Source organism: Megalops cyprinoides, chromosome 12 (genome assembly GCF_013368585.1).
Source record: "Megalops cyprinoides isolate fMegCyp1 chromosome 12, fMegCyp1.pri, whole genome shotgun sequence".
Taxonomy (NCBI): domain Eukaryota; kingdom Metazoa; phylum Chordata; class Actinopteri; order Elopiformes; family Megalopidae; genus Megalops; species Megalops cyprinoides.
The window spans coordinates 9902430-9920092 of record NC_050594.1 but is presented as its reverse complement, the minus strand read 5'-3'; the positions used below and the strand labels follow the sequence as shown (position 1 = coordinate 9920092).

At 44.2% G+C, this 17663-nt stretch overlaps 1 protein-coding gene across 3 annotated transcripts in view; it reads left to right on the top strand.

Annotated features, from left to right (window-relative positions):
* The window catches only part of LOC118786535 (kinase D-interacting substrate of 220 kDa B-like), a 52760-nt gene that overhangs the window by 30759 nt on the left and 4338 nt on the right, over positions 1 to 17663 (top strand). The window contains exons 23-29 of one of the 3 annotated variants that reach the window (XM_036541633.1): positions 7815 to 7993; positions 9032 to 9261; positions 9998 to 10114; positions 12269 to 12325; positions 14685 to 14717; positions 16701 to 16838; positions 17207 to 17305. In XM_036541633.1, the coding sequence (XP_036397526.1) occupies positions 7815 to 7993; positions 9032 to 9261; positions 9998 to 10114; positions 12269 to 12325; positions 14685 to 14717; positions 16701 to 16838; positions 17207 to 17305 (853 nt within the window). The remainder of the gene's footprint in view (positions 1 to 7814; positions 7994 to 9031; positions 9262 to 9997; positions 10115 to 12268; positions 12326 to 14684; positions 14718 to 16700; positions 16839 to 17206; positions 17306 to 17663) is intronic. The other 2 variants (XM_036541634.1, XM_036541635.1) reach the window with 2 other exon arrangements.

The window sequence follows — 17663 nt, the reverse complement described above, 5'->3', positions numbered from 1 at the left end:
ATTAAGATGACACTCGGCTCATTCAGGATTACTTTAATTGGCACAATTATTGTAATTTAGTAGCAATTACGTGTTGAGATAAGCGCATTTTGTAAAGCACATTTGTGCGATTTCCCTTATGTGAAATCCTATAAATACTGCGTAGAAAAAGGACTAGTGTTTTTTTTTGCAAAATACTTTTGAACTTTTCTCTGCCCTTGAATGACGAGTCTTTGCTTCTTTTTTTCCCCCTCTCAAGCACGCTATTGTTAATATGTATTTTCATCACGTACGGGAAGTCGTCTGTAAAATTTTAATGCGCCGCTAATGGTGGAAGCGTTCTGTCCCTGTTACCTCTACTCAGAAGGAGCCTATTGTCCGCGCGTGCAGTCTACCCAGTGCTTTTTGATGGAAGGCGTAAACTTGTAATTTAATAGAGCAGCTTGTATTTGCCAAGGAAGCCCAGAGCCCGTTAAATTACAGACCTGCTGAAAACTCATCTCTCTCCCCAATAGAGCCCTGCTATCTCTAATAGGGAGCGGTTTATTGGTTCTGCACAAAAAGCCTCGGTCAAAGAGTTTGACCTCGAGATGCCCGAGATGAGAAGCGGGCCTGGGGATGGCCTGGGGCGAGTGATCGGCGTTGTGTAGAGAGGAGAGTGAGAGTAGGACGTGGCTAACAAAGGCAGAGTGAAGCTTTTTGAATTTTGAAAATGGGTGTTGCTCTTATGTGTAATCGGTGATTCATTGATAACCCATCATAGCTATCTTCTGTGGAGACAAACACCTTTTGATTGAACCGTACTGGTCGGTGATTGATGGCATATGGTAGCTCCAGCCATTACAGGGTTTGTGAGGCCTCACTGTCCAGTCAGTTTGTAGGGGGCATGGGAAAGGGTAATCTGGAATCTGACTTCAGAGTGAGAGATGAAGTGAGGAGCACCCATCTAGCTGTTTTTATTTTTTGTAGAAATCTGGAATGCCCGCTGTTTTTTCTCCTTTCCTAACAATTTTGCTCAGTTCAGGTATCACAGAGACGCCACTCATCACCCCACAACCCCCTCTGGTAACCCAGCAGTTTGCAGACACGCATGTGCTGTTCTCGGAAACAGGTGATGCTAAGTACTGCTTCTGTTCACACCACAGTCCCCAAGGTATTCTTGAACAGTCACAAGCTGGAGGAAGGCACGTCATACACACTTATATAGGCAGACCGTGGGAGCCTCATTGACCAGCAAGGGTCGCTAGTCCGCAATAAGAGGGGCAAACCCATGGCTGACCTACTCACCCCTACCCCCTGAAAGACTGAGCGCAGTTTTTTCTGCCGTGTGGGCTCCCGGCTGTTATTGGCTGATGATGTGTCTGTGATCGAACCCGGGCTGTAGACCTCAGCTTGTGTATAAACTGAATGCCTTGACCACTGAGCTACTTAGGAGCCTCACAGCTGATTTCATTTTACCTTGAGCATCTCCTTTCCAAATGTTGCACTTTGCATGAATATCTTAATTACATAACAAAAAGGTTGCCGAGAAGTGAAAAACTCTCATCTCTTTATTGTTATTATCAGAAGTATGTAAAGCATGTCTCTTTGATCTAATGAAATTAAATTATTGTAGTTATTATGTGAAGTGCTGTCCTACTTTACATGGAGTAGCCCTAATGTGTGTGCATATAAAAAGAAATCGGACACATCAGAAAGTCCACCAAGCTGGCTAATCGTTCAGCATGGAGAAAACTATGACTTACTTTTTGTAAACCTCATATAAAAATTGTCTCATGGTGTGGAATGTTGGGGAACATCGTCGAGGCACACTGTCCAAACAGTCGTTTGATCCCAGACTTCTGGTGCGTGTGCTGTAATTAGACACAAACACTATCGCAAGGGTTACTTACTGTGTGATGAGAGCGAGAAGGGTGAGTTACTTCTTGGCAAAGCCGCTCAAAATACCCGAGTCTTTATAGTTTTTCCTCATATAAACTGTGGTATTTACAGTATGCTTGGAAAAGTAGAAAAGCAACCAGTTGGTTTTTTTAAATTTGGTTCTTTTTGTTTTCTTCAGAGGGAAACAGTTGCTGATGGTGTGCTCTTTAATGTTCTTGTAGTACTGAATTTCCCCAGAATCCATCTCTTCCGCATCCCAGCATCCCCTTCAGCTGCCCACAAACACAAACTGGAATGGAGCTGTGACTCAGAAATCCTGTCCAAATATAACCGTCCCTCCCATTATGAATCGCCCCATTTCAACAATTCCTCCCCTATCTGGTGTGTCTGCCCATGATAAATTTAGAAGCGGATTACCGGCCCCGCCATTTATATTTTCCCTCCGATTGCCAGAAAATAGCCAACTTTATTTACCTGAGGAGAAAGACCACTTTGTGAGTCACTTACAGCTGTGTTTTAGGATGTGGGTCTGGTTCGTACGTCTGACTTCTCTTGGACTCTCGCACTGTTGACTTACTTCAAGGAATGCTTAAAGGGAATCTTGCACATCCAGCTGTTCTGTGGAATATTATCAGTAGTTTACCTTACAATTATTCGTAATTATTTATAATCATCATTTAACGAGGTCATTTATTTTGGATAACAGTCAGAAAATATTAGAAAGTTAACGCAGAAAAGGTTTATTTGGACATACAGTGCCTGTGGTAGTTCAGACCTACCATACCAGTCTAGCTCTCCCAAGTCTGTACCCCTTACAATAGCTCATTTACAAATTCTTGTGAAAAAATGTGAACGCAAACACATTCCCCAGTTTTTATATGCTCATTGAAGGACCTGAGGGATAGAGATTACCTGCAGCCATTGCTGTAATGCTCTGTATTTCATGCCTTGGGAATCGCATGTAGTTTTTGTCATTTGTGTCACAGAAATGATGTTTGGATGCAAAAAATGACTGGAGAGAAATGCAAGGAGTGGCTTTTGTAAAATGTTTTATTTTTGCCTTAGCAAGCAGTGTTTAAATTGGATTAAAAAAAACTGTTTTGCCCAGACAAGAGAGCATCTGGCAGCTTTTAAACCAAAACCCCTCTCGATTTCCCTCTGCTGGCTGCTGGTAATGGCTCGCATTGATTTCAAAATGTCAGTGTAAGCCTACTCCTTTATCTTCAGTCCATCATGAGACACTACACGCTGACCAGGACACCTGGCTGTACACCCGCCCGCCCAATAGGCACACATCCTGGCTGCGTCCTCAGTCTGTTCTGACCTTATTGTGGTGGAACGAGCCTCCCATGACAGTCAGTGGACCAGTGCTGGTCATCTTTCATTCCAGACCAAAGACCCACCTCTTCAGACTGCACTTCAGTTCAGAGGTTCCTTAACCTCTAAATTCTATCTGTGTAGTTTTACTGTAGAGCATGTTGTAGTTTATTGCAAGGTAGGCTGTAGTTCTATTATAGGGTATTTTTGTATTACATGCACATATTGAAACATGTACGCACTAGTTATCACAGCACTTTCTAAGGGAATGACGCATGTCAGAATGCAGTAAGTGTCCTGTGCATACTGTCTTTCATTACATTACTTTACATTGGATTCATTTAGCAGACCCTCTTATCCAGAGCTGCTTCCAGCACAAAAGAACAGCAACATAAACTTGCAACCTTCATGCAACTTTATTAGATGCACTTTGTTCTCTTTCTGTGTGAGTTGCTATGGATAAATGCATCTGCTGAATGACAAAATGTAAATGCAATAATCCATTCGCTCTGGAGAGTTGGCACCCAGGATTTGGATGCTGGGTAATCAGGGGGAGGGTGGAGTTCATCAGAGGAATGTGCACAACAGCCTGGGATTGTGGCTCTCATTGTTGTCCTTTCTGTTAAGAACATTGGGCCCCTGAAAGTAAATATGCGCTGGCATTTACCTGCGCCGGGCCTCTATGGAAATGGGCCGGGCAGCACCAAGCTTCATTCAGAGGGTTTACAGTCGGTCCACAGAAGGCGACTGTCAGCAAAGTCAAGTGCCACATTCAGCGCTCGTGACCAGAAAATAGAGGGATAATTATGCCCCCTTTTCAGTCAGCTGCGATGTGTGGGAGTTTTGAATAAGACGAAGCGAGAGACACAGTGGCTTTGGGATTGATTAGCATTCAGATAAACCCCAGGGAGAGGGAGGGGTGAAGAAATACCGGGTTCCACATCGACCGTTCGCTCGGCTGTGCCGCAGTACGAGACGGATAAATAACCGCATTGTGCAAAATGGCTCGCGGAATTCCTGACGTTCTTTACGGCCGCAGCTTTACAAGTAAACTTGTCGGCTTTTAACACCAGTAGCCTGCTCACGCCAGTGGCCGCTTGTGAAGAGATCGGATCTGGATGGGTATTATTCGTCAGCTTCTTGTATGCCCCTTCTGAAACAGCAGCGAAAGTCAAAAGTAGTTTATCTTAATTACTTGAAGAATACACCAACTTCTTTGCAGCCGGCACAAAAGCTGTCCTTTTCAAAGTGTGATTCATTTTGGCGAGTGCCTTTGTGAGTTTGAATAGCGGCCTTGTGGTTCATCACAAGTGGATTAGTGGTATGATTTAATGATCCATATACTGTCTTCATTATGTGTTGGAAACAATAGAATTGTTTAATTTCTTTTTTAATTTTGATAAGCTTTTAGCAAATGAGGCCTTCATTAACTTTTAGGCACATTGCACTTTCCCCTCAACTCTAAGCGGTGATTTGAACTAAGTGTTACTTTCTTACGCACTGTTTGCGTCTCAGCAAGTTAAGTTAAGGTAAGGTAGTGTATGAAACGAAAAATGAAGATGGGCCTAAATTTAGCGCTCAAAGAATGTAGTGCGTTGTGGTTAGACTGAATAAGGGTTGTGGCCCGTGACTGACCAGCAGATGTTTCTGACCAGCCATGCTGTCATGATTTCAAAAAGGAAGTGGGCCTTTGCCTTTTTCGGGAGTTCATTTTTGGAAGGCCGAACAGAACGTGTCATGGAATTGAATGGTGTTTACAGGCTATGTTACAGACGCATTACAAACTGGAAGTCACTGTTTGCCTGAGCAGCTGAGCAGCTCTGCGGTGCCTCTCGCTCGAGTGCTTAGTGTGTGGCCATTTTTGATGTGAGAAATGAAATTAAGGCTAGAAGTAGTCGAGTGCTCTCAGAGTTCAGCGGAAGTTAATTATTTTGATCAGCGCACCTCCTGTTTTTAACTTACAGGCTGAAATAAGTGCGTACTCTACTGTAAAATAAAAAAATTTTTAAAAAAAACGACACTCGGATACACTGAGATTTAGCAGCAGGTATGTTTTCATAATAACTGCACTGCAGACTAAAGAGATTACCCCACCCCCTCTTCACATGAAGATACTCTGATGGCTTACTAATAACAAAGGCTAATGACGCACTGTTCCAGTGAAACAAACACATTTTGTTCACAGCCTTCAATATGTGCTGTCATTTTGCTCAATGACATTTCTAAACTAGCCGTGCCATTAATTCTGTCTACTGTGCGTCAGCAGTTTGTGTCATAGGAGTCTTTTTCCAAGTAAAACTAAGGATTTCAGTTCGGGAAAAAAAAGGCTGCTAAACAAAGTCTTCTGTGAAATCTGTGACATGCATAAACTTCCTGTGCCACAGGAAGTCCTTTCCCTGGAGAATTGGTTGTCTCTGGCTCCTGGTTGTCATTGTGTGAATAGATGCGAGCATGTGGGTGTGTTGCTATGTGTGTAAATACACGTGTATGTGGGTTTGTTTGTCTCCATGTGTGGCAGTCTGTGCGTGTGTATGTGGGGCAGTTTCTGTTGGTGTGTGTGTGGTGTAGCCTGTGGGAGTTTGTCTGTGTCTGTGTCTGCGTGCGTGCGTGTACGCATATCTGTGTGTCAGTGCATGTGTTGGTATGTGTATGTGTACTTTGTGTGTTTGTGTGCGTTTGTGCATGTAGGTATGCTGGTATGTGTGTCTGTGTGTATAGTTGTATGTGTTAAAGGAGAAAGGGCCTCTCTGTGGCCACACTGTGCCCTGTGTTGGCGGTTTCAAACGGGGGCTGGGGGTGAGCACCTCTTCCCCCTCATTCCAACCTCTCAGCGGTAAAGAGCCCCCTGTTCCAGATAAAGAGGTCTAAGAGGATCTCTGTACTAATGGGTGATTTTCTCCTGGTTTAACAAAAAGTCACATTATTTTATAATCAGTGGTGTCCATATCCACATCCCCCTGCATTTGCCATGAAAATTTTCCCCTTCTAGCACAATTTCCCTGTTTGGTTGGATTCCTCTTGCACAAAGATGAAACCGTGTGCACACAGCAGTAATCGTGAGTGTGACACAGTGTGGAGCATATACATATCCATCATGTTAATGTGCCTTGGAGCCTAACAGTGATCTGTAAGAGAAAAATGCTTATATTATCATGCTCATCATGCTCTTCATTGATTATGTCCCAGCGATGAACTCTCAAAGAGCCATGTGACGCTGTATCAGTTTCATATTGGCTACACAACCATGTCTCTTGTGCCATGAACGCAACATTTAAAAAAAAAAAAAAACTATGGTCTGTTTGACCTCAAGTTGTGGTCACACCACATGAACACGGTCCAAAATGCTGGTTCCAGGCCGTCCAAGCAGCTCGCCCTGTCCAACTGTCAACTGGCCCACTGGTACAACACGCATCTAGAATCCGAACTTGAACTGCAACTTCATGGGTCACATTTCAAGCAAACGGAACAGTTTAACAATGCGATTTGCCATCAGTTATGAATTAAAGAGATTAATAAAGATCCGTTTACCCTGAAGAGATCCCTCAGCTGAGCCAATCTCTTGTCAAGTTTGCGTCCCAAACTGAGCGAATTCCTGCGGGTTTAGATGGCATTAAGGGACAAGGGTCGCCGGGACAGGGGCCAGGCTGTGAGCTCACCCCTGATCCGTGTGGAGGGGGGTGAGGGTAATCAGCTCGGAGAAAAGGGCTGCTCTGTTCCCCACACCCAAAACAGATAAACAGATAGGAAATAGTGACACACAGGTAACTTCCATTTTATGTCAGTTTAGATATGCATATGTAAAACACATGTACACGCAAATGTGTTCTACTTATTTATTCATACCCCTAATTAAATAGATATAAAAACATGGTGTAACAGCAAAAGTCTATTGCATCATTTTTCTATTTAAAATTGTATACATGAATTGTAAATGCATTGAACAGAGCATTTTTAGCATACAGTGTATGTTACATGTACATTTTTTCTGTTGTAAGATTTTTGGTTTTTGTCTAACCAGGAGTATGGATAAGTGGGGTGGGCTCTGAGTAAATAGCTCGTTGTTCTTTAGGGTTTATGTTTGGTTGATGAATATGCTTTGGCAATACAAGCGAAAACTTTATGCAAGTGCAAGCTGAACTAGACAGAGAGAAAGAGGGAGGAGGAGGGAGAGACAGGTAGACGAGATTTTAAAGAGAATTTGAGTTTTAGCCATTGGTATTTATTTGCACAGCTCACACCCTTATCCAAAGCAACTTCCACAGCTCACATTTTACACATAACCATCTACTACAGACAGATATATGCTAAAGCATCTTGCTGTGCCTCATGTGGGAATTGAACCTGCAACCCTAATGACTATAAACCCAGTTCATCACCACACCACATAGCAGTCACTCCTGAGTCTGATACGCTCATAAAAGGAAACCGAAAAGAACATTTGAAAGGAGTTATTTATCTTGGAAATATGTGTAAAGCACAGTGAAACAGACAGTCATAAACATTGCTGTTTGAGATTGCATGTGCGCTATGACTGTGTTGCGTATGCAGTGGACGGGGAGGGGTCTCTGCACATACACACCTGAGGACAGGACCGCCATTTCATATCCAGGCTTGATAATTGCCCCCTATCGCGGCAGGATCTCAAAGAATATCCCCACCACCAAAGACGTGGAGCCCCTGCTGGAGATTGATGGGGACATCCGCAGCTTCGAGGTGTTCCTGTCCTCCAGGACGCCCATGCTCACGGCCCGCGACATCGAGATGTTCCTGCCCTGCACTGTCAACCTGGACCCCAAGCTCCGCGAGATCATCGCAGGTGAGCGCCCGTCCTCCCAGCACCTCAAACTCCAGGAAAAAAAAAACCTCCAAGTAGCCCGCATGTTTGCTCGTTAAAACATCCCCCCCTCATTTAACAAGACCCACCACTAAGATGACTTCCCTCCTGGGCTAATTAAAAGTGCCAGGATTTATTTGGCTCTCATTTCTTTGGCTCAGGTTCCTCTGCGAGTGGGTGGATGTAAGTTTCTGTAAACGTTCGGTGTAGTTGGCAGCGTGCTGTAGCGGTTAAGGAGCTGGTCTCATAATCTCAGCTTTACGGGTCCCGTTCCAAAGTGGGGCAGTGGAGCTGAGTCCTCCAGCAAGGTGCTTTACCTGAGGTGCGTCAGTAGAAATACTCAGCTGTAAAAATTAATAATGTGCTTCTGGGGCATGAAATGTCGGAAATTCACACAGAATGGTTCAATCCTCATCAGCCCAACTGAGCTGCAGCTTATAAGCTTTCTGATGTGGACCAGCATCTAGTGCCATATCACTGCAGTGAGTGCTGGAAGATCTTGTTAGGACATGGGTCAAGTAGAGGGCTGTGCTGTTCTGTCTCTTCTCTTTGTAATCCTTCATGTAAAACACTGATTCTTGGGCCTCATTTCCAGGGTTTTTGTGGTAGCTTAATTTACCTAAAACCGTGTTGTTAGAAAATGCACATTGTCTCACCTCTTACTGTCTGTATGAAGAGAAGGGATGCTTCCGCGCTTGGATCGTGATCTCATCGTCCTTCTAAATTGACAAAAACATTAAACTGTTGGTAGTACTAAATAACCAAGCGAGCTATCAGCCATTTTAAGAGGTGTTTCTTCCTTCCCCACCTGTGCTGTTGCTGGATACCTCCTGGGACTCCTTCTATGGAGAGAGACAGTATCTGTTAAATGTGCATAAATTCATTTTGTGCAATATTTGTCAGGATTAAGAATTTCATGTTTGTGAAACTACAAAGAGAAGATGTAGCTGAATATTGGGGTGGTTCACTCACAGACCCAGGTGTGAGCGCTGTATGCCTCCTCTTCCTGTTTCCCTTCAGATGTGCGTGCCGCGCGGGAGCAGATGCACATCGGAGGAGTGAGCTATCCCACGCTGCCGCTGCAGGACGCCCCTCCCCGCGCCCCCTCTGTTTTCAGTCAGCACTCCTCGGCCTGCTCGCCCACCGGCTCCTTCACCGGCCACTTCCCTCCCCAGGGGGTGGCGCCCCCTCAGTCTCACAGCAGCTACTACAGCGGCATGACCGGGCCCCAGCACCCCTTCTACAACAGGGTGAGTCCCCTGCTTCCCGAAACAGTACGTGTCTCTACACCTGTAAATGTCCCAAAAGCCCTACACCCTAAAACAGGGTGTATCCCCACATCCTTCTCTACAGTCCTGAAACAGGGTTTGTCTCTACACTGTTCCACACCCCCTGAAGTTCTACTCCCTCTAAACATTCTACAACAGTGTAAGTCCCCCTAACTAGCAAACAGTGTCTTGTACATGTCTCTACACCCCAAAAACAGGGCCTGGCCTACTACACCTCCCTACACCCTCAGACCCCATACTCCAAAACAGAACGTATGCCTGTACACCCCCAGAATAGGGTGTGTGCTTTTATACCTCTTTGCACCCTAAAAACAGGGCATGTCTCTCTATTCTGGTGGTCAGATCATTTTTGCAGATTGACCCCAACAGCCTATCAATTGTCCTATCCACAACCAAGGATTGAAAAAGATATAACTTTAAACTGGTTCATTAAATGTACGGCTTTGTCACTCTTGAATTGTACATTAATTGTACATTGTATTCCTCTGTTTTGTTTTACATGATTTGTTGTTTAATTTAACAGTCTGTGATGTAAAATTTAATTTAACAGTCTGTGATGTAAAAGTAATGGAATGAAGTGTGAGTGTTTGTTCCCTTTTGTTCTTACCACATTCTTACATCATGTTGTGTTTTTGTGTTTTTATTTTGGATCATTTCCTAAATCCTTTCCTTTTTTTCTCCTGGATTACCTCCATAGCCATATTTCCCTCACCATGTCTATCACCTGCCAAGGTATTACGTTGGCAGTTCTCATCATGCCCCGCCTCGCCCATCCATTAAAACTACATTTCCCAGGGATCCCAGCAGTGGACTTGTAAGTATAGAACTGTCAATCATAAAAGCAGTGCTTCAGCAGTGACAGTACTGTGCAGCATTTGAACTCCAGATCTTTCCTCCTTTGGTTGTGCACTGAGCCATTTCAAATATAATCAGTTTGAGTGAGACTCTATCCATGTCTCTCTTCAGCAGTTTAGAGGTCTTGTCTTGTGTTTAAACAAATATAGAAAGGCGTTCATAAAATTGTGACATATCACAATATCTTAATATCTTAATTTTTCATGTGCAACATTAAGTTCAAGCCATCAGGTGCTGGCTGGAGCACTGGGGCAGATATGCCTGAAGAGGAAGTCCTGGTGATATAGTCTGCTTTGTGACACCCTTCCAGCTAAACAGATTCAGCTGTGGTAGGGGTTAATGTCAGCGTAGGGATTTTGGTTACAGTTTGGGTCAGGGTTATGGTGGCTGTCATGTCTGGGGTTTGGGTCAGGGTCACATTTGTGGTCATGGTTAGATTAGAGGTTTGGGTCAGTGTTAGCGTGAGGGTCATGGCCATGGTCTAGAAGAAAGGTCACAGTCATGGCAGAAGTTTGGGTCAAGGTTAGAGAATAGGTTCAGGACAGGGTCGGGGTAGAGTTTTGGGTCAGAGTTAAAGAGGCGGTCAGGGTAAGGGTTTTGGTAGAGGTTAAGGTTAAGGATGTTAGCAATCAATCTATGGACAGAATGTTTTTGGACAAGACTACAGACGGATCCTTCTTTTTCATCTTTAACGCAAAACACACCAACAAGAGCACAGAATCGACCTTCGCAGGAAACGCCCAAGGGTAGAGACAAAGTAACCTGAGCCAATGGCTGCATCCCAATCCGCAAATGAGAGAGGGAAGTGAGTGAGCAAGTCCTTACTGCACATAACTCTACACGAGTACATACTCCCTCCCGCACTGATCTTTCCCATTATTTACAAGTGCAGTTTGGAAGCTGAGCGAAAGTATGGAGGGAAAGTTAAACCCACGGGACGTAACTTCACATGCAAAATATCAATATGGGCAAATATGCATGACTGAAACATGAGAGGCCTACGCCCATTAATCTTCCAGTTTTAGACTAGCAATGTAACAGTGTCCTCAGTGGGTCTAAATTCTAGAAGGAAGGTGTCTTGTAAACCCGGCTTTTTTGGAGGAAAAAAAAGGTTAGTGATTGGTATGAAACAATTTTGCTTTCCGGCTATTGACGATTGTTACTTGATAAGTTACTTGATAGTTACATACCGCGGTGATTCAGATTAGCTTGACTCTTGGATTGCAGCCGCAAACCATTCGTAAGCCACTCTGGATGAGAGCGTCTGGAACATGAATACATGTTATTGCATTCAGTGTTTGGCACAGTTTCTGTTCATTTCTTATTAACACGCACTGGAATCATCTGGTCCACTATTACCGCTGTTTCATGAGCGTGTGAAACATTCAATCATACATTGAAATTCAGGAATCATACTGTAAAACAGTATTATCTGTGTGTTATAGTGTTTCTTGTTTCGTGTCCCTTTATTTGAATTGAACTCGTAAAATGGGCTTAAAGTGGTCTGCGCAATTGCGCACGCTGGGAGGCTGAAAGAAAGGGATAATGGGATGCTGCACCAAACAAGCTTGTACACTCCCTGGTAGGGAGCAACTGAGGGCAAGTGGAAGTTCCTTTTGCGGACTGGGATGCTATCAACCACCTGACAGTGTGGCTGGCAGTGTGGGGGAGGCAGTGTAGGTGTAGGATGGTGGTAAGGAGCAGGACTTGTAACCAAAACGTTTCTGGTTCGGTTCCCCACCCGGGCCACTGTCGTTGTGCCCTTGGGTAAGGTACTTAACCACAAATTGCCTCAGTACATATCCAACTGTATAAATGGACAACACGTAAAAAAGTGTAACCTATGTAAGATGCTGTGGATTAGAGCATCTGATATATACCAATAACGTAATGTGATGTGATGGCATTTTGAGGGGAAATGCCCAGGGAAAGTGAGCAGAAATGAGGATTGGGATGTAGCGAGTATATGTGGGCCATGTCCCATTTCAGACTCAGCACAGCACACGCAGAAATCCACCAGAATTTACCGCCATTTTCAGAAGGGAAAAAACTGTTAGTAAATCCATCTCCTGGCTCTGTACCCAAGTCCCTCCCCCTCTCTGTTCTCCATCAGGATGTTATCGAGGAGGACGTCAATGAGGGCCTCCCCTCCCCCACTAGCCCCTCCATGGTAACCCCACCCCCCTGCCCTGCCCCTGCTGGGCCAGCCCCAAAGAGAAAGGCTGCAGTGTGGAAAACTAGCATCCCAATGCACATTCTCACACGTACATACACATACACGCGTGCACGCACGCTCACACACACTCACTCAGACACATACTCTAAATACACTCACATACACATACACATAAATGCATGCACACACACACACACACACACGCTAAACACACTTATATACACATACACACATGTGTACACATATTCTACACACACACACACACACACACACACACACACACTCTCATGTGCACGTTTCTAACCCTCACAATGCAGAAACTCTAACAGTGATATTGCGCTTGTGTAGACAGATTGCACAAAAACTGTTTTGTTTTTGTTGCTTGCTTTTTGTCATCTTTCCAGTCAAGCATGTTGTCATGTTTTATTGATATTAAAAAGGAAACTAAGCTGTGATGGAAACTTTGAGTTTGTACTATGAGCCTGCTGCTCTCTGATTTTTAGTGTGTGTAATCTTGGCATGAAAGTCTTTATGCACAAACGCATTAACAAGCGTTAAGAAAAATGAAATGTACATAATGCACTAGTTAATACATAATAGCATAATATATACATTTAATATATACATGTCAATGAATAATCTGAAATGTGTGTGAGTGCGTATAGATATAATAATGCACACATTTTTTCTTCATCATAGCTGACGAATAGGCCTAGTTGCCGGTCATTTGTCGGTGTCATCTCGTGAATGACCGGGTATTACTGATTTCCTGTTTGTGTCCTTGGAGCAGTAGTCAGTGATAACTGCCATATAGGATGGGAGAGATGTGTCAGAGAGAGGCAGCTCTAGCCACAGAAAAATCCCTCACTTCCCACTCACAGAGCCATTTGCATTCCTTCTGAGGAGACGGATCATAGACCTGTGGATAGCACCAGCTGCAGTGCAATGTGTACAGCTAGGGGGCGCCCTTGGACAGAGGCAGCGAGAGCAACACAGATGCAGGCTGATCGTCACCGACAAACGAGTTCTGTGCCATGGTTACTGCTGACAGGAGGAACAGAACTAACACGGGATTCACATAGATCCAAAGTTTTTAATTGTAATACATTGAACATTGAATAACACATTCAATGCATTCAGGCATACCAATCTAGTTTGATGTTCACCAATCACCACATCAGATTTCCTAAATCCTGTTAAGGTCCAAGGCCATTTCTAAGTGATTGGAGGTGCATGTAAGTGAATGTATGGCTGTATTTGTGAGTGTTTGGTGCTTAGTGTGCAGGGTTATCAGAGTTCTCTGTGCCTCTCCTGATTGGTTCTGCATGGTAATGGATGTGGCTTGGTTCCATTTGCTCTGCGGGTTCTAAGCCTGGGTCTCTGGCCACTGCAGATTCTAGATGGTTCCATTCGCGCTGAGGCTGCAGTTCTCATTAGCGAAGGAAGAGAGAGAACAGGACATACAGAGAGAGAGGAAGAGGGAGGGAGAGGGAGAGAGAGACAGATGAGAGGGAGAGAGATGTGTTCTGAGACCAGACGGCCGAAAGCTCCTCCATCAGCCCAGATTGTCAGAAGACGAGCGCCAAAGTCCCGCTGCTGCCGTCATTACAGGCCCTGCTCCTCTCCAAAACCGCCAGGAGAGAGAAAAATAAAACTCCGCAGCTCTCACTCTCTCCTCCTCTCATCTGTCTCTCTCGCTCTCTCTCTCTCTCGCAGTCATCTGTCTCCCTCGCTCGCCCTCTCTCTTCCTGCCTCGTCCTCTTCGCGTGGCTGTAAGGGAGGTGTAATTGCACAGCGCTCGCAGGGCTGGGCTCCTGTGACAGAGGGATTAGTGTTGTTAGCTCTGCCCGTATTCTGCAAACTTATTAAAGAGGAGCTCCCTCATCAGAGGACCTCTGCTCCCCGCCTGCTTGCTCTGCGTAATTACGACCTTATCCCAGCGATCTTTATTCATGTCCCCTTCTCCGGGTGGTGTACTGGTTCAACTGTCTCTATCTCTCTGAATTTCACTTCTTTTTTGGTGGGACAATGAGATATCTGAATTGCTTCTAAGAGTGCACTTTTACAATTTCAACATCTGAAGGCTGAGAAAATTCAGGTCCAGATTTGCCTGCTTCCCCACAATACATACAATTCCTGCTGCTTATCAGTATCCTGGCAACCCTCGTTTGTGGCGTATGTAGATAATGCATCTGTGGTAAGATTATGCTATCTTCATCTCATCTGCATCTGTGGTAAAGGGTGTGCTGCTTCTTCTCATCTGTCCTGAGTGAACCTCTTTTTCTTCCCTTTCAGAAGGCCTGCATACATTTCCTAATGTTTTCCCCTCTGTCTCTCTCCCTTATTTTTAAAGCCTTTTAAGTCACAGCCTCTCAACCTGAAACAGGTACAGAACACTTTGGACCTCTCTAATACCTGATAATTGCAACCTTTCTCACTAATATTTCTAACTAATGTCATAGATTTTCTGTATATTGGCCAGGTACTCAGTTTCATGTGTGTCACATTGAAAGGTCTGTCTCTGTTCATGGTAAAAGTATTCTTGTCTGCTGTTTCTATATGAACATTCTTGAAGGGTGTGGTCTAAAATACAACATCCATAGTCAGCACACAAACACAGAGAGCACTAGAAACTCCTGTTACCATCCAGAACCTCATAAATGGAGGACAGGAAAAATGCAGGAGCTGAGTAGCTGGTCATACTAGAATAGAGTATCTGTGCTAACACGCTCTGATGGTCAATATCCCTGTATGCTTCATGGAAACTGTAGTTAAGATCACTTCTATTCAGAGGAGGTTAGCAAAGTAACACAGACAGTTTTTAAAAGTCCCGTCATTTTGCATGTATGATACTGTAATTCTGTTGTTGCACCACTCCATTCACAATGTTCTTTCTCTGTAATATTAAACATTAGCCAGCTTGCTACTTACAGCTAAGGAACAGCTGAACAAAGTCGTCTTTGTAGATATATGTAGATGTGTTGTCTGAAATCAAATCATCAAAAGCAAAAATCCCCAACCTTGATACTTTTAATCATAAGATCTTTTTCCTGAATGCTTAATGTCTCCTCTTAATAATGTAAGAATGGTATTTGTTTAGCATTTATGCAAGCACTATTCTAATCAGTACCATGGAGTCATTTAGTAGCGAGTGTGATGAGAAAGTTGCAGCTGACATGAGGACATATGAGGTTTAATGAGGAGAGCGGGCCTTTCAGGGCAACGATAACAGTACTTGTTATTCTGTCTATAGACTAGAGTGCATCTAGGACTGTTTGGTGTTGAACTCCCTAAGGGTCACTTCCACTACGATTCCTGGAAATATATTTCCCCATAAATGAACTCTTAATGCGACAAAGGTATCATACATAATTAATGTAACCTGCATTGAATTGCACGTTTGCTATATAGCTTAGCATCCAATTTCCCTTTTCACTGCTTCAGCACCATTTCAGACTTGGGTCAACTATTAAGTGCGTGCTTTTTTATATTGTACGCACTTTGATTTGGTACCTTATCTTAAAAAAAATCCTGCCTAAAACCATTACCCTCATGTAGAACATCACATTTGGTAATACTACATTTCAACTGCCAGGTGGCTGCCCAGTTAAGGATTTTATTTAAATCTTCTCAAACTGTTGTAATGTAACTTTCAAATTGTCTGCATCATCTCAGAGTTCCGTATTGTGTGTCATAGCAGTGAGGAGGGATCACGACAAATGTCCTCGGTGGAAATCCTTCACTCCTTCACATCCTGCTCTCCAAACAAAGGGAGATTGTTCTGGAAATGCACCCCTGGCAGTTTCCTTAGGAATGTGCCTCAAGTGATTACTTAAAAGTTTCCATGGCGTATCATGCGGAAGGCACCCAAGCTCTCTCCCGGAGTCGCTCCGCTAACTCTCAGGAGAACATTAGGAGAGTTATTCAGTTTAAATGTGAAGTGCACCTGATTCCAGGTGATCCTGTCAATTTGGTAATTCCCATGTCAGATTGGTAATTCCTGTTCAGATCAGTGCCTTGTGAAAGATCAGGTTTTTTTTTTTTTTTTTGCTGGACTGTATGTTACACAGGCTTCTGAGTTGATAGTTTCTAGGCTCAGTTTAAGCTCAGTCCAGGGTGTTGTCTTCTTCCTTAGCATCCTTAAAAAGCACTGAGCATCAATGTCTTTATTTAATCTGCCAAAAAGGGAATATACAACATGTGTGTGTGTTTGTGGTCTTCTAGGTTTTTGAGTTAATTTAAAACAGTGTATTGGGCAGTTGTGTGGTGTGTGGTGTGTGTGCGCATGTCTGAGTGTGTGTGTGAGTGTGTGAGAGGCAGGGTTATTTGCTCATGCTGTTGTTCTGGTTCTGGTTCTGGTGTTGGTCAGGGCTCGGCCTCGGTGGCGTCCAGTGTCCCGACAGTTCTACTGAGCTCCCTGAACACAGACAGCGTTTGCGAGCAGGTCCAGCAGATCCAGGGCATCGATCAAAGCATGCTGCCGCAGTACACCGCCACCATCAGGAAGGTGAGAGAACCTATAACATACTGCTGCGGTGCGCCACAGCAAGTGGTGAAGACCACACCTCCCACACAGCAAAGGGGTTGCTTATTGTGATGTGTCCGAGATCACAGGAGATCCCACACTCTGCCGTAGTTCCCACACAGAAACACACTGGAGCATGCTGTGTCAGGCCAAAGAGGCCTAGGGCTTCACTCAAGCGTTCTGCATCAAACGCTCTGACATACAGCTCACAGCACGTAACAGCCACGTGGACATGAACAGAATGCTCACAAGTTTCTGTTTAAAAGCAAAACTCAGAGCTGTGTGAGTGAGTACTGAGAAAGGCCCTGAAGGACAGCAGTGATAAACAGCTGTCCCTCTCTCGCTCCCAGGCCAACGTTAACGGCAGAGTTCTGGCCCAGTGCAATCTCGACGAGCTCAAGAAGGAAATGGACATGAACTTTGGGGACTGGCATCTCTTCAGGGGAATGGTAAGCCTAGCTTTTCTATCACAAACATATTTGTTGTGATGTGTGTGTGTGTGTGTGTGTGTGTGTGTGTGTGTGTGTGTGTGTGTGTGTGTGTGAATGAGTGTAGTAAATATGTACAGGCTGGGGAAGACATCACATTGCAGCTGTACATAGTAACTTGGAGCATTTGAAACCTTTCAGCAAGAGTAAAGTTAAAGAACAACTTTTGTGTTTTCTTTTCTTGTCAGGAGTTACGAGAAATAGATTTTTAAGTGTTTCTTCAGCTTTCTTGATGCCAGTGCATAGTGACTTTTCCTTAACCCTGGGTTTGAGCTTGGTCATTTGTTGTATTGTGGAAATCATGTTGCAGTGCATCGTG